General features: G+C 47.3%; 1 protein-coding gene across 1 annotated transcript in view; it reads left to right on the plus strand.

Annotated features, from left to right (window-relative positions):
- LOC124038006 (microtubule-associated serine/threonine-protein kinase 2-like) overlaps positions 1-16,561 on the plus strand; it is a 170,438-nt gene that overhangs the window by 136,847 nt on the left and 17,030 nt on the right. Inside the window, 5 exon segments of the mRNA XM_046353356.1 lie at positions 6,028-6,103; positions 6,322-6,531; positions 12,767-12,868; positions 15,443-15,744; positions 16,325-16,533. Coding sequence (XP_046209312.1) covers positions 6,028-6,103; positions 6,322-6,531; positions 12,767-12,868; positions 15,443-15,744; positions 16,325-16,533 — 899 coding nt within the window.

Raw genomic sequence — 16,561 nt, forward strand, 5'->3', positions numbered from 1 at the left:
TGGTGGGTCTTGTTTTAATGAGCAGCACAGAGCCTCACAGACAGAGACAGTCACACACACACACACACACACACACACACACACACACACACACACACACACACACACACACACACACACACACACACACACACACACACACACACACACACACACACACACACACACACACACACACACACAGTCAAAGACGGTGTATTTAATTAAACACTTCTACCCTTCCCTCAGCAGCTCAGCCCTTCATTTTGGGTGTCACCTTGTTGAATGTATTACCCATGTCATTAGCGTCTCATCGAATGGGGCTCTGGGGTGAATTTGGCTCTGAGGTGCCCACACACACAAACATACAGTGGCTTGTGAGAGTATTCACCCCCCTTGGCGTTTTTCCTATTTTGTTGCCTTTACAACCTGGAGTTTAAAATGTTTAGGGGTTTGTATCATTTGATTTACACAACATGTCTACCACTTTGACAATGCAAAATAAGTTTTATTGTGTAGCAAACAAGAAATAAGACGAAAAAAAACAGAACTTGAAAGTAACTATTCACCCCCCCCCAAAGTCAATACTTTGTAGAGCCACCTTTTGCAGCAATTACAGCAGCAAGTCTCTTGGGGTATGTCTCTATAAGCTTGGCACATCTAGCCACTGGGATTTTTGCCCATTCTTCAAGGCATCCTGCTCCAGCTCCTTCAAGTTGGATGGGTTCCGCTGGTGTACAGCAATCTTTAAGTCATACCCCAGGTTCTCAATTGGATTGAGGTCTGGGCTTTGACTAGGCCATTTCAAGACGTTTAAATGTTTTCCCTTAAACCACTTGAGTGGTGCTTTAGCAGTATGCTTAGGGTCATGGAAGGTGATCCTGTCACATTCGTCATAACGATATACAAAGAACCGATATACAAAGAACCTTAGACAAGACAAAAAACACATACCACCCTCGTCATACCCTGACCTAACCAAAATAATAAAGAATACAAAGATAAATAAGGTCAGGGTGTGACAGAACCTCCAAAGCTCAATTTTAGTCTCTTCTGACCAGAGTACCTTCTTCCATATGTTTGGGGAGTCTCCTAGGCACCTTTTGGCAAACGTGTTTGCTTATTTTCTCTTTAAGCAATGGCTTTTTTTCTGGCCACTCTTCCGTAAAGCCCAGCTCTGTGGAGTGTGCGGCTTAAAGTGGTCCTATGGACAGATACTCCAATCTCCGCTGTGGAGCTTTGCAGCTCCTTCAGGCTTATCTTTGGTCTCTTTGTTGTCTCTCTGATTAATGCTCTCCTTGCCTGGTCCTTGAGTTTTGTTGGGCGGCCCTCTCTCAGGTTAGTTGTGATGCCATATTCTTTCCATTTAATAGTGCTCCGTGGGATGTTCAAAGTTTCTGATAACCCAACCCTGATCTGTACTTCTCCACAACTTTGTCCCTGACCTGTTTGGAGAGCTCCTTGGTCTTCATGGTGCCCCTTGCTTAGTGTTGTTGCAGACTCTGGGGCCTTTCAGAACAGGTGTATATATATATACTGAGATAATGTGACAGATCATGTTACACTTAGATTGCACACAGGTGGACTTTAATTCACTAATTATGTGACATCTGAATGTTATTGGTTGCACTAGATCTTATTTAGGGGCTTCATAGCAAAGGGGGTGAGTACATATGCACGCACCAATTTTCAGTAATTTTTTCATTCCACTTAACCAATTTGGACTATTTTGTGCCCATTACATGAAATCCAAATAAAAATCTATTTATTAAATGACAGGTTGTAATGTCACAAAATAGGAAAAATGCCAAAGGGGATGAATACTTTTGCAAGGCACTGTACACACCCCTCCCTGCCCCTCACACACACACACACACACACACCCCTCCCTGCCCCTCACACACACACACACCCCCTCCCTGCCCCTCACACACACACACACACCCCTCCCTGCCCCTCACACACACACACACACCCCTCCCTGCCCCTCACACACACACACACACACCCCTCCCTGCCCCTCACACACACACACACACACACCCCTCCCTGCCCAGCCTCTTCTCTGTCACGGTCAATTAGGTCCTTCATTTCCTCAGTCGCATGCCTCACTGGTGTTGGGGCAATGTTATTCTCTCTCTCTCTGTCTCTCTGTCTCTCTCTGTCTCTCTCTCTCTCTCTCTCTCTCTCTCTCTCTCTCTCTCTCTCTCTCTCTCTCTCTCTCTCTCTCTCTCTCTCCTCTCTCTCGCTCTGATTCACTTCATTTGTCCTCTTAATCATCCCCTACCTTTATCTTTTGAGCACCCGTTTCACGTAATCTGACATCAGTGTTTAAAAAGCCAATTCACCCGTTTCTAAAACGCTAATCCTTTAAGAGAAATAGTATTGTGCTGCAGTATATAAATGAATCGCGACAACAGGATTCAACGGTCTTCAAAGTTAAAGTTTATTTCAAAAATTAACACACGGGCTTACACTGTAGATCCAAAACCTTTCCTCCCACAAGTATAATTTGAGTCTGTGTTCAAGGTCGTTTTCTCAAATGACTTATGAACATCGTTTTTCTAGGCTGTCAGTCTGATGTTAGTCATTCACGGGACCTTAATGATTCTATTAGCAGCTCGTTTGGATCTGAGGCTCAATAAAGTCAGATATCACTCAAAAGCAACTCCACTCACAGACAAAGGAAAATATCCTTCAAATATTTGAGTATTTATGAAGCAGCCACTGTGCATCAATCTCTGTCGGAGCCAACCTTTTGGTTGCTGTGGCAGCAGTGGCATGGCTACGATTGTATTTCTGAGTGATTTAAGAAAGAAAAAAGAACAGTGGTGTGTGGCAGGACTCAGAGCTGAGAACGTTTCTCCTCTCGGTTCGTGAGGATGACTGGCATATGTTTTATTTTATAAGCAGACAGTTCTACTAAATTAGTATGTTAGGCGTGTGTTAGAGAAGCAGAGGATATTCGAATATGTTCTGAGAAGCTCACCTTCCAGCTCCTGTGAGGTTGACCTCATATGTCATATTCAGTGTGATCTCATTCAATTATGCTGGGTAATAGGCAACAGAATGGTTCATAAGATGAGCGAGCTGTCGGTGGAGGACGATAGGCAATACCTCATCCCCCTGGTCACATGACCACACCTCCACACGACACACAGATGACTCACAAACAGTCACATCTGTGGACCCCAAATTCAATTTTGTGCCGGCCACACATTCCCCCACCGCTTCCAATACAATGCTATATAACACAGCCGCTCAGATTGGAATGTCTCTCTCTCACTCACACACCATGTCTCAGAAGGGAGTCTCATTGTCGCCTCATTGCTTCAGACAGAACCCCCAGTTTATTCTCTGCTGTGGTGGTGTGAGTGAGAGACAGAAAGGTCATGGCTGTCTCCATTTGTTCCTGCTAGCCAGACTTTTGATGTGGAGAGCGAGATGGAGAGAGAGAGAGAGAGAGAGAGAGAGAGAGAGAGAGAGAGAGAGAAGGGGCTGATGCACACAGACTAAATGAGCCATCACCACTACACATTACGCTCCCCAGGGAACTGACCTTTCCAGCCATAGACATCCACCAGTATGAAATCCTCGATGAAGTCCTGACAGACAGATAGGGTCCTCAGACTGGCTCTCAGACACACTGTCAGGAACATAACGCACACATCCCCTGCCTGGTCTCAAGAGCCATCAGCTCTTCATGTGTGTGTGACATACAGTATGTGTGCAGCCATGTATGTCCATGTCTGTGTTTCTGACCTAAGAGCTGTCATCCTCTTCAATGTATCTCATGCCCTCTCTGTCTGACCTGACCTCCCTCCATCCACAGTATCCCTCTACTGGTGCCTTGGGACTTGGAGCTCACTTCTGTCATGCTGTACTGCAGCTCAGGGAGCCCTCCAGGTTCCCTCGGAGAGTTCATCAATGAGCTTGATGCCTTGATAAGCTCCTTTCCTGAGGACGGCTCACCTCTCACAGTTCTGACTTTAACCTCCCCACGTCTACCTTTGAGACAGGCAATACGCTCGACCTCATCTCTACTAGATGCTGTTCTTCCACTAACCTCATTGCAACTCCCCTCCAAGTCTCACTGCCAGACTGGCTACTCTCTCCTCTTCCATCCTATCATCTCTTCCCTCAAAGATTCTGCCTCCACCCTCCTCTCCTCCCTCTCTGCATCCCTTGACTCTCTATGTCCCCTATCCTCCAGGCCGGCTCGGTCCTCCCCTCCCCGCTCCGTGGCTCGAACAGGCGGAACGCCTCCCTGCGGACCTGGCATCCTTTCACTCCCTCCTCTCACATTTTCCTCCTCTGTCTCTGCCTAAAGCCACTTTCTGCCTGGCTCTTTGCCACCTTCTCCTCCCTCCTGAATCCTCCGCCCCCCCCCCTCCTCCCTCTCTGCAGATGAGCCATCCGATCCTCGTTTGCTAAGCTCACACTGCCCTACCCTATGCTCTGACCTCTTTCTCCCCTCTCTCTCCAGATGAAATCTCGCGTCTTGTGACGGCCGGCCGCCCAACAACCTGCCCGCTTGACCCTATCCCCTCCTCTCTTCTCCAGACCATTTCCGGAGACCTTCTCCCTTACCTCACCTCGCTCACTCATCCCTGTTGGCTACGTCCCTTCCGTCTTGCGAGAGTTGTGTCAACAATTACAGACAAAACTCTTGAACGTGCCGTCCTTGGCCATGTATCTCTCTCTGAATGTGATCCAAATCAGTCAGGTTTCAAGACTAGTCATTCAGACTGCTCTCCTCTGTATGTAACTCTCTCTCCTCTGCTCCATGTCGAGGGCTCTGTTCTTGGCCCTCTCCCTCTGCCTTGATACTGTGTGTTTCTGACCTAAGAGCTCACCACTGGTGTCAGGGCTCTGTTCTTGGCCCCTCTTCAACTTGGCTCTGTCATAACCTCACATGGTCTCTTATCATTGCTATGACACACAATTAATCTTCTCCTTTCCCCCTCTGACCAGGTGGCGAATCGCATCTCTGCATGTCTGGCAGACATATCAGTGTGGATGACGGATCACCACCTCCTCGGCAAGACGGAGCTGCCTTCCCTGACAACTCCATCCTCCCAGAGCGCCAAGAACCAGTATCCCGTTCCTACTGGTGCCTGGATTACTGGCTGTTGGCTGGGCTCCCTGCCTGTGCCATTAAACCCTTCAACTCATGCCCGTCTGGTGAGCTCACTCCTCCGTTGTCCACTGGCTTCCATCCGCTACAAGCTTGCACCTCAGTACCTCCAGGCTCTGATCAGGCCCTGCAGCTCCCTACCAGGGATACTCAGCCCAGTCAAAACTGTTCGCTGCCCTGGCCCCCAATGGTGGAACAAACTCCCTCACGACGCCAGGACAGCGGAGTCAATCACCACCTTCCGGAGACACCACCTCAGTAATCCCTCTCACCCCACCCCCCACTATTGTTACTACCATGCAGTCGCTCTGGTATCTGCTAAATGACTTAAATGTAATGTAATGTAAAATGTAAATAGTCTCTATGGACTTATGTAAACTAGACTCCCAAGCTACAGTCTCTCTGGACTGGTGTAGACCAGACCACCAAGTGTAGTCTAGACCTCCAAGCTACAGTCTCTCTGGGCTGGTGTAGATCAGACCACCAAGCTACAGTCTCTCTGGACTTGTGTCAACCAGAACACCAAGCTACAGTCTCTCTGGACTGGTGCCGACCAGACCACCAAGTGTAGTCTAGACTCCCAATGCTACAGTCTCTCTGGGCTGGTGTAGACCAGACCACTAAGCTACAGTCTCTCTGGACTTGTGTAAACCAGAACACCAAGCTACAATCTCTCCGGACTGGTGTAGACCAGACCGCCAAGCTACAGTCTCTCTGGACTGGTGTAGTCTAGACCGCCAAGTTACAGTCTCTCTGGACTGATGTAGACCAGACCATCAATTTACCGTCTCTCAGGACTGTTGTAGACCAGACCACCAAGTTACAGTCTCTAAGGACTGGTGTAGACCAGAATACCAAGCTACAGTCTCTTAGTTCTCCTCTCATAGCTCTGTATGTTTGTCTTTTTTCAGCCCTGGTCGCTCACCCATTTCCTTTGACCATGAGATCGTCATGATGAACCATGTCTACAAGGAGCGCTTTCCCAAGGTACCTTTCCATAAGAATGATTCATTCATATCAGTCTTAACATTTGTTTATTTTGACTTAGTTGACATTAATACATTCAGAAATGAAATACCAAGAATTAAAATCTTAACCCATTTTATGACAGTCCTTCAATGAGCTTTTCCATTGTAATAAAGCTCCCTATGAGCTGTCTGGAAGGTGAGCATATGTGAGTCAACTCTCCCCCCTCTCGTCCCCAGGCCACGGCTCAGATGGAGGACCGTCTGGCTGACTTCCTATCATCCTCGGCTCCTGACAAGGTGATGCCCCTGGCCGACGGGGTCCTCAGCTTCATCCACCACCAGGTCATAGAGCTGTCCAGAGACTGCCTGGATAAAAGCCGCGAGGGTTGCATCACCTCACACTACTTTTACGAGCTGCAGGAGAACCTGGAGAAACTGCTACAAGACGTGAGTGGACTGTTTGTTTTAATTTTGGGAGTTAAGGTGGATTTGAGGAGTTTCATCCTTTGCACTGATATTCGCCAACATCAGTAGAACAATGAATTAAGTGACGATATCGATCAATTCGTGTTCAAACACCTGTTTGTTAACCTCCGTCACGCATTGTTTCACTAAGGTCCTCACTCGTCATCATTAAGCCTGTCAAGTCTGTCATGCAGTTTGTCAACACACCGTGATGTCATAGGATGAGGACACCACTTTGACCCGTTTAGGTCATCAGAAAAACATAAACACCCTTCCTCTCTCCTTCTCCCCCTCCCACCCCCCTCTCTCTCTCTCTCTCTCTCTCTCTCTCTCTCTCTCTCTCTCTCTCTCTCTCTCTCTCTCTCTCTCTCTCTCTCTCTCTCTCTCTCTTTCTGTCCATATGGGACACATTCGCCCACACATGCCACCAATATGTTAGTCACAAGACGGGTTGGTCTGTGTTAGGATTTGAGGGACGTTCAATAGTGTGTGTGATGTCATTGATGTCTCTGTTATCTCAGTTACAGTGCCTGGGTGCTCATGGTTGTGACATTATTGCTCCTAGTGGCCTCGCCCGGCGCCCCCCAGTCGACGGAGGGTGGGGTTTGGGGTGGGGGGGTCTCCTCTCCCTGATTCTAATTTCACGGCCCAGCAGTCAGCAGAGGTGATTGATGAATCTCCCAGACACCCAGGAGGAGGGGTGCACCGAGAAAGAGGGAGCAAGACTAAGGGAGGGAGGGAGGGGGAGAGAGAGAGACAAAGTTAGGGAGGGAGGGAGGGATGAAGCCATAAGAGGAGGGGTCTGCGGGGAGTTTTCCAGTCTTGGATTGGCTGTTTAAACCATCCTGTGTTAGGGCTGATGCCTGTTAGAATGTGGTTTGTGTGTGAGAGACAGAGAGAGAAAGAAAGAAAGAAGCAGACAGAGTATTAACCCCACGAGAGCCACATGCTGGCCACATTTGGAGAACAGAAAGAACGTTGTATCACTTTCACAGAACTAATTGGGCGACATGGTTCGGGGGGCTTAGCAGAACGCAGTAGGTGGCGGTGATATAAACGTGCTGTGGAATGAGGCAGTGAACAGGTACCCAGAGCGGAAGGATCCGGATGGCCAGCGTCGCGTTTTTTCCCCGTTATTTACATCGCTCTGGCCCAGGATGATGTGTCGCGTGTCGTGGCAGAGGAGGCTGGAGGAAGAGGAGGTGCTGCAACATGTTTTGGAGCAGAGGGAGTGGAGGAGAAAGTGGAGCACACTCACATGGGAGTGTGATCACAATGCTTTTCCAGTTAAGTTGTTGTCTTGTTGTCTGTTTGCGGTTGGGGGGGATGTCTGGACTGAGGTCAGGTCAACGTCTCTGCTGGACCGTCGTGGTTGGTTACAGGTTTATCTGTGACAAGGGATCGGCATTGTGAAAGTTGATGCTTATTATTTCGTAACAAATGGTAGGCTATTGCATACTTCAACTTTTTTGGCTTGGAAAAGGTCACAGACCTCTTGTCATATGTTGTCTGCCGCACACCTTAGTATGTTGATTCAGTGTATGTTATTTGGCACCTACATGCAGTCAGTCCATGTTGTGAGCCAGTTGTAGCGGTCAGTGCTCTTCTCCATTGTCTTGTTCTTCACCCCTCTAACCCTATCCCCCTTTCAGTCTCTGTCTTGTCACAGCTCCAGGCCACTACTCTAACCCTCCTCTAGCCAGGCCAGGCCATCCATCCATTCCCATATATCCATTCACCCCACGCGGCGACACCATTTAAAAAAACGTCACAGGAGACCATCTGATCCACCTCAACCCCTACCTCGACCTCGGGCCTGAGTGACTTGTCGCCATAGCAACCCCCCGCCTCTGGCCCAAGAAGGACCCCTGTGTAGACTTTAGAGGCCCAGGTCACCTGAGGTGGGGAATGAGGTAGTTAGCTAGCTAGGTTGCCTGCTCAGCACTCTCCATCAGTCACAGTGTGTCAGAGGTGGTCCTTTGGCTGGCTGGCCGTCACTCACTGGTAGTCAGGTCTTTACAGGTAGTTTAGAAGATGCACACACTCGCACAGACGCACAACACACACAAAGCAACACCCATTTGCACACACTCACACACATACAGAGACACTAGGGGTGTGCCGATCGTATCCGTTTTATCACACTTGATACTCGGAATCAGATTTACTCTTGATCGGAAAACCTGGACGTGCGCTTTAAATGCTGGTAAAGTCTAAACCTCCAGTGCACATTACTGCGCTATCACTCAGAGCGTATCGTTATGTTCCTTCACGCATTGACACACATTGTTAGACGACCCGACAGATGAAAACTTACTTTAGTCCTATTCAATTATCAACGAAATAGGCTAATAAATAGCCTAATGTATGGCTGGCTACTAGTGCCTGCATTTATTCCAGACACAGATTTAGATGAAGGAAGGCTAATTCGCTTGCCCCTGTATATTGTTGCACTTTCCAGAGGAGCAAAACTTCTCTCTACTGACACTTATGCCGCAACATTTTTCATTTTCTAATGATATGTCGCTTCGGTAAACATGCCTGGGCGAGAATAAATAATAATAGCAAAGCAAGTATGGGTTTGGATCACGATATAACGACAGATGTTGTCAGGAATGGAATAATTATACGGACAGACAGTGGGCATACTAAACAAGGCCACGTAGACAGACAAAACCACCATATAACCTCAGCAAAGTCAACAGGAAGTAACTAGATTGAACAACAATGACTAGCTGCGGATTCTGCTTCGTACACAATGTTTAGAGAAGGGGAGACTCGTGCCCTGTGACGGGTGACTGCGATTGAGTGAAACAGAACCGCGTGTTTTTATGTGTGGTGAAATGAGAGCAGAGGGAGAGCGGCTTATTCTAATCCAATCGTTGCAGCTGGCTCAACCGATACCCCGCCTGTTTCTTTACAGACAGATGAACTAGCCAATAGTTGTTTGGAGCACACAGCCCTTCACACTGTTTGAGTGAAAGAGAGATGTGTGCTGCCAGCTGAAAATGACTTTTCTCAGATCACGGATAATTACAAAAAATACTTGTGTCCTAATCATATTTGGAAAATTGTCCATATCCGTTACGATACTCGTTTTGTCTGTGTACTCTGAGACACTCTTAACTCCCTCTCTCTCTCTCTCTCTCTCTCTCTCTCTCTCTCTCTCTCTCTCTCTCTCTCTCTCTCTCTCTCTCACACACACACACACACACACACACACACACACACACACACACACACACACACACACACACACACACACACACACACACACACACACACACACACACACACACACACACACACACACACACACACACACACACACACAGTCTCTCACACTGACACAGCGTAGTTAATTAGCCGTTGTGAGTGTGAATGACGGTCCCACCGCTGCCCATTACTCACCAATCACTTGTCTATAATGGGAGGAGATCCTCCATTCCTCCCTCCATCTTCAGCACTTTGGCACTTTCATTACCTTTATAAATTATTCAGGAGCTGATTGGAGCCCCTAGGGCCCCTGCTGCCTGCCTACCTAGCAGCCTGTCTAGCTGCCTGCCTGGTCAGCCTGCCTGCCTAGCTGTCTGCCTGGTCAGTCAGCCTGCCTGTGTCTGTCTGTCTGCCTGCCTGCCTGCCTGCCTGTCTGCCTGCCTGCCTGCCTGCCTGCCTGCCTGTCTGTCTAGCTGCCTGCCTGGTCCGTCTGCCTGCCTGCCTGCCTGCCTAGCTGCCTGCCTGGTCTGTCTGTCTAGCTACCTGCCTGTCACTATGGGATGTTTCTATTAGCCCGTGGCCGACGGACACCTGGCCAGGCCTTGTTTATTAACAGTCTCTGGCTCTCTATTAGGCTGCCTTCCACTATACCTACCTGATGGATGTGTGTTTTACACACTTTGTCTATCTTCCCCCCCTTCAGTGTTTTCAAGTATCAGAGGTGCTCTCTAGGTGGTTTTCTGTGGTAAATTACTCTGTCCAAACTGACAGCATGTTCCGTGGTATATTTCCACTGTATCAGTGAGGTCATTCTGCTTTAGCTAGCTAGCTGCTTCTCAGTGTCAGTCTTTATTGTATGTTTAAGTGATAATGCCAGAGAAGCCGGTGTTTGGAGGAAATATTGGCACGGGTGTTCGTAGAGGGCCAGAAAACCGTGCCAAGATATCCTCCAAACAATGGCTTTGAGGGCTTCACTTTTATACAATGGGTCACCAACATATTCAAATAATGATTGACATATTTTAATATAAATTAAAAACGTTATTTTTATGAATTTATTAAAACTATTTCATCCTTCCACAAGATATCATCCCGACAAAAATCTAGGCTTGCTACCCGAGCCGGCTGGTTGTTCGTTCTATCAGTTTGGTTGACAGATGTCACGACCTTAGAGATCCTTTAAATTCTCTATTTGGTAGGTCAGGGTGTGACTCGGGTGGGAAATCTATGTTCATAGTTCTTTGTTGGTTGAGTATGGTTCCCAATCAGAGGCAGCTGTCTAACGTTCTCTCTGGGGATCATACTTAGGCAGCCCTTTTTCCCACCTTCTGTTGTGGTATCTTGTCTTTGGTTGTTGCATGTGTTTGCACTCCTAGCTTTATGTTTGTTGAGTTGTTTATTGGTTTTGGTGGAACATTTCAAATGAAAAGAAAATGTACGCCTACCACGCTGCACCTTGGTCTTCATTCAACAACGAGCGTTACACCAGAGACCCGACCCAATCGTTCTGTCTTTTTGTTCTGGTACCTATGGACGCGACCCAGTAGTTTGTTCTAAATGTTCTATTGCCATACTGACTGGCAACGTTCTTATCTCTTGCTTGCTAGCCAGCCAACTACGGCTAACTTACAGTCACGTCAAACATTGCAGCCAGAATAACAACATGGTGATGGCATTTCCAATTGTTTAGGCTGTTTTCCAATGACATTGATTTGGACACATCCATAACAGTGAGCTAATGAGGCGCGATTTCGCCTGGCATAGAGAATGTGCTCTTTCATCAGGACACTGTGGTTCAGAGGAGCTAGCCCACAACACATCTGACACAATATTTTCAAACTGAAGCTGGAAAGACTGCAAACCAGCTGCACTTCATTTCATTTCACCTTTTTTCAATCGACATTTCTTTGTATATATCCATAAAAATGGTGCCAGCTGATTCATGATTTCAACTGGCTGAGAAACTCTGACTGTGTTTGTCTAACGACAAGTTCCTTACTATGGGACAGCAGGAGATCGAATATGAATATTGAAACAATGTTGCAAATGTCGGAGAGACAGACAGCAAGGTGTAACGGCGGTCTTCTATCTCCTCCTCTGATGAAGAGGTAGAACAAGGATCGGACCAAAATGCAGCGTGATGATGATTCATGATATAATTTTAATGAAGGAAAAAACTATACAAGCGGAAACTACAAAATAAAGAAAAGTGAAAACCGAAACAGCCCTATCTGGTGCAAACACAAAGACAGGAACAATCATCCACCAAACAGCCCTATCTGGTGCAAACACAAAGACAGGAACAATCACCCACGAAACACTCACAGAATATGGCTGCCTAAATATGGCTCCCAATCAGAGACAACGATAATCACCTGACTCTGATTGAGAACCGCCTCAGGCAGCCATAGACTAATTAGACACCCCACAAACCCCTAAGACAAAAACACACCACAATAACCCATGTCACACCCTGGCCTGACCAAATAAATAAAGAAAACACAAAATACTAAGACCAAGGCGTGACACAAGGTTTATACAAATATCCGTCAAGTTTATAAAGTGCCTGGCTGGGTTGATGAGACAGTGGCTTGAGCAGTCAGACGGAACAGAGTAAATAGGCATTTTAACGTCATAAATTTAGCCAGTGTTAACTTGTGTAATAGACACCGGCTGGAATGCGGTTTTAACCAATCATTTAGACCCACCCGTATAATGGAGTGTATCGACTGCATGTATCTTTTCACCCTCTTTCCTGTGTCATCTATGAAAATGGATAGATAGGTGAAGCTGTTTTTATACGAAAAACCAAGTCTGGTTGATGTAGAATTGATTATATACTACTGATTGTGTATAAACTTTCTGATCATGTATAGACTAACACCATTCTATCTTTCCCCCCATGTACCTCTGAGGTGACTGCCTATTGCGGCAAGTAGTACTGATGGTTTCATACTACCAGTGTACTTTCTAACTCTTCTTCTCTCCTCTCTGTGTCTAGGCTCACGAGCGCTCTGAGAGTGTGGAAGTCACATTTGTGACCCAGCTGGTGAGGAAGCTGATGATCGTCATCGCTCGGCCGGCACGCCTGCTGGAATGTCTGGTAAGAGGAACGAGAGGGGGGAGACGGGGAATTATCGGAGGTGTTTTCCCAACAATGCTTCCTTCAAATGAATGAACATCTCACACCTAAGTGCTTACCGGAGGGAGATAGACGATGAATGTCTATGTCACGGTTTTCAAGATGACACAAAAAATACATTTTCTTATTTTTCTCATAAATGGGTTCCTATTTGCAAAAGAGAGTCATTTTCTCCCTAGAGTTAATAAGCCACCTAGCCATTTACTCCTAATCGTGTGACAACTCAACCATTATTATTATTGTCATCTGTCCTTAGAGGCAGATGCACTGCACGTGCAACAGCCTACAGCACATACTTTATGTATCACCCATAGGAGCTCCCTCCCATCCATCCAGCCACCCAGCTCCATTTACCAAGCAGCCCAAGCATGCGGCTGCTCTCTGCCCAGCTAGGGAGAGGGCAGTGGGGTGGCCTATCCGGTGCTTCATCACCCCCTTGTCCTCCTCCATAGCTAAGCAGCTGGAACCATCCCTCCACCTCATCACTCTCTCTGTAGCTGGGAGGTAGAGAGGGAATGACAGAGAGGGGGGTGGAGAGAGGGAGAGGCTGCCACGTTGCTCACGTCTGTATTTTTGACTAATCACATGCAGCCGATCCTGTGACAACACAAAAGATGGGTTTTTACAAATGGACATACACACAGCTTGGAGAGAGGTGGTGGTGGGGGTACACTGGGTGGTAGAATACATATCTGCAAGTCCAGATCGGAGGAGTCTGCAGTCACATGCGGTGGCCCACAGGGGTCAGTCCTGGGGCCTATCCTGTTTTTAATTTACATGCTCCCTCTGCTAAATCCTCCAAGATTACAACATCAACTTTCACTGCTACGGTAACGATACCCAGGTCTACATTAACACAAAACAGGACTCCATCTCTGCCCTAGCAAAACTCAGCAGTTCCCTAAAGGACATGAGGGCATAGATGAATGAGAATTTCCCTCAGTTGAACAGTAGCAATACTGAGGTTATGCTTATTGGGAAAACCAAGCAGGTCACCAGTGCTGGAAACCTCCCAGCCAAATCGCTACAGAGGCTCCGTCGAATCCAGAACAGTGCTGCCAGGGTCCTGACCAGGACCAAGAAGTCTGACCACAAAAGCGTCTGCTAAATGGCATATATTATTATTATATTATTATTATTATATTATTATATTATTATATTATTATTATTTATTATATTACATCACCCTGATCCTGGCTCAACTCCACTGGCTACCGGTCAACTACAGGATCGACCTAAAGATTCCAATGCTTTTATTTAAATCCTTGAATGGAATGAGCCTCACCTACATCAGCCACCTCACACTCTCCTCTCCAGCCACTCCCTACTGAAACACGTCTCCGAACTATCGGGGACCGAGCCTTCTGCTACCTAACCCCTCGCCTATGGAATGCTCTCCCTGACCATCTGAGATCTAGTCTGGGCACCGGTCTTTTTAGCTAACATTCCATTCCTTTCTACTCCATGACATTGCCAAAGAGACTGCCTTTCGGCAATCTCAACATTCAATATACAGCTGGATTTACGGCAGAGTTGCTCATTGGTTGTTGGAAATAGCATTCATATTTTCCATGACAACATGGTGAGCCTCTAAAATATGATTAAATTATAACAAAGTAAAAAAAGTAAAAACATTTAGCTGTTAGCTAGGCAAGTTGTTGTATTTTGAGGCTTAAAATCAAAGCAAAGAGGTTTTGTGGTTAGAATTGCAGTTGCTCTGTATTTAGTTTGAGAATTTAGATGTGCGCTAGCAGCTTTGGACAGATTGGTTTCGTCTGGACAAACAAAACACTTTGCTTAGCAACCGCATACCAACGTGTTCTGTGGAGAGAAAAAAGGTTATGGAATTCCAATATTTGGATAATCGCTGTGATTGGAGGGTAGCTGTGAGGGTTATCGAATCAGGATCAACTCCTCTGTTCTCTGTAGCTCATTGATGACAGAATGGTCACATTTGAAGATGACAGAAAGGCCAGTCTCTTTGGCAATGACAAGGAGTGGAATATTCGCTAAAGAGACTTGTGCTCAGGCTATCTGAGAGCCGCTCCATCACCATCTCCATCAATATTGCTAATTTACCTGCCTTGATTCAACATGTATGTTGTTTTTATTGTACATATATGTATTTTTTTCCTCAGTAAAGCTTTGAGATAACTCTGTAAGGAAAAGTGCTATACAATTACATGTATTATTATTATTATTATTAGAAAGTCTTTGTCAGGTGACAAGGAAATAAAGGAGTGTTCACATACTATACAGTACAGTACAGTGCTGTTGTGGATTCTTTTGCAGTACATTCTCATTACCTCCTCTTGATTATGCGCTCATGATTTGTGCTGTGGTTGAGCCAGTGAGCCACAACAAACAAACAAACAAACAAACAAACAAACAAACAAACAAAAACAAACAAACACACATCCCAACCTGTATTGCATTGGATGCATGACTTTGGCGGATTACAACGCCATCTTCTCTAATCCACCCTCTCCTTTCCTTCCCTGTCCCCTCCTCCTTCGGTCTCTCCCTGGTGTACAGGAGTTTGACCCGGAGGAGTTCTACCACCTGTTGGAGGCAGCAGAGGGCCATGCCAAGGAGGGCCAGGGCATCAAGTCAGACATCCCCCGCTACATCATCAGCCAGCTGGGTCTCACCAGAGATCCCCTGGAGGAGATGGCCCAGCTGAGCAGCTACGACAGTGGGAACCCAGACACGCCAGAGACAGACGACTCTGTGGATAGTCGAGGGGCCACGGTACCTGTTGTAGCTCCCCCTAAAACCAAGGCCCCACGGGAGGAGGACTTTGAGAACATCAAGCTCATTAGCAACGGGGCTTACGGGTAAAGGCGGAACCTTTATAAGACAGTAGATTAAGACTGAATCGTCCCCATGGGTGTGTTGGCCCATGACAATGCGAATAATGATCATGATAGTTCTAACACTCTTGGCCATCCTTTAATTATTTATCTTCTCTTCCCCTTCTCTATCTCTCTCTCACCCCTCTCTCTCCATTTCTCTAACCCCTGTCTCTCCCTCCCTCTCTCGCTCTCTTTCATGCTCTCTCTCCCTCCCCTCTCTCCCTCTTCTTCCCTCCCCCTCCCCCTCTCCCCTCTCTCCCTCCCCCCTCTCCCTCTTCTTCCCTCCCTCCCCCTCCTCTCTCTCTCTCTCTCCCTCCCCTTTCTCCCTATTCTTCCCTCCCCCCCCCCCCCCTCCCCCCTCTCTCTCTCTCTCCCTCCCCCTTTCTCCCTATTCTTCCCTCCCCTCCCCCTCCCCCCCCTCTCCCTCCTCTCTCTCTCCCTCCCCCTTTCTCCCTATTCTCTCCCTCCCCCTCCCCCTCCCTCCCCCTCTCCCCCTCCCCCTCTCTCCCTCTTCTTCCCTCCCCCTCCCCCTCCTCTGTCCCACAACCATTTCTCTCTGCAGTGCTGTGTTTCTGGTGCGTCACAAGGAGACGCGTCAGCGTTTTGCCATGAAGAAGATCAACAAGCAGAACCTCATCCTGAGGAACCAGATCCAGCAGGCCTTCGTAGAGAGAGACATCCTGACCTTCGCTGAGAACCCCTTCGTGGTCTCCATGTTCTGCTCCTTCGAGACACGCAGACACCTCTGTATGGTCATGGAGTATGTGGAGGGTAAGGGCTGATCATACGGCTCATTTAA

This window comes from Oncorhynchus gorbuscha, linkage group LG06 (genome assembly GCF_021184085.1).
Source record: "Oncorhynchus gorbuscha isolate QuinsamMale2020 ecotype Even-year linkage group LG06, OgorEven_v1.0, whole genome shotgun sequence".
In the NCBI taxonomy this organism is placed as follows: Eukaryota; Metazoa; Chordata; class Actinopteri; order Salmoniformes; family Salmonidae; genus Oncorhynchus; species Oncorhynchus gorbuscha.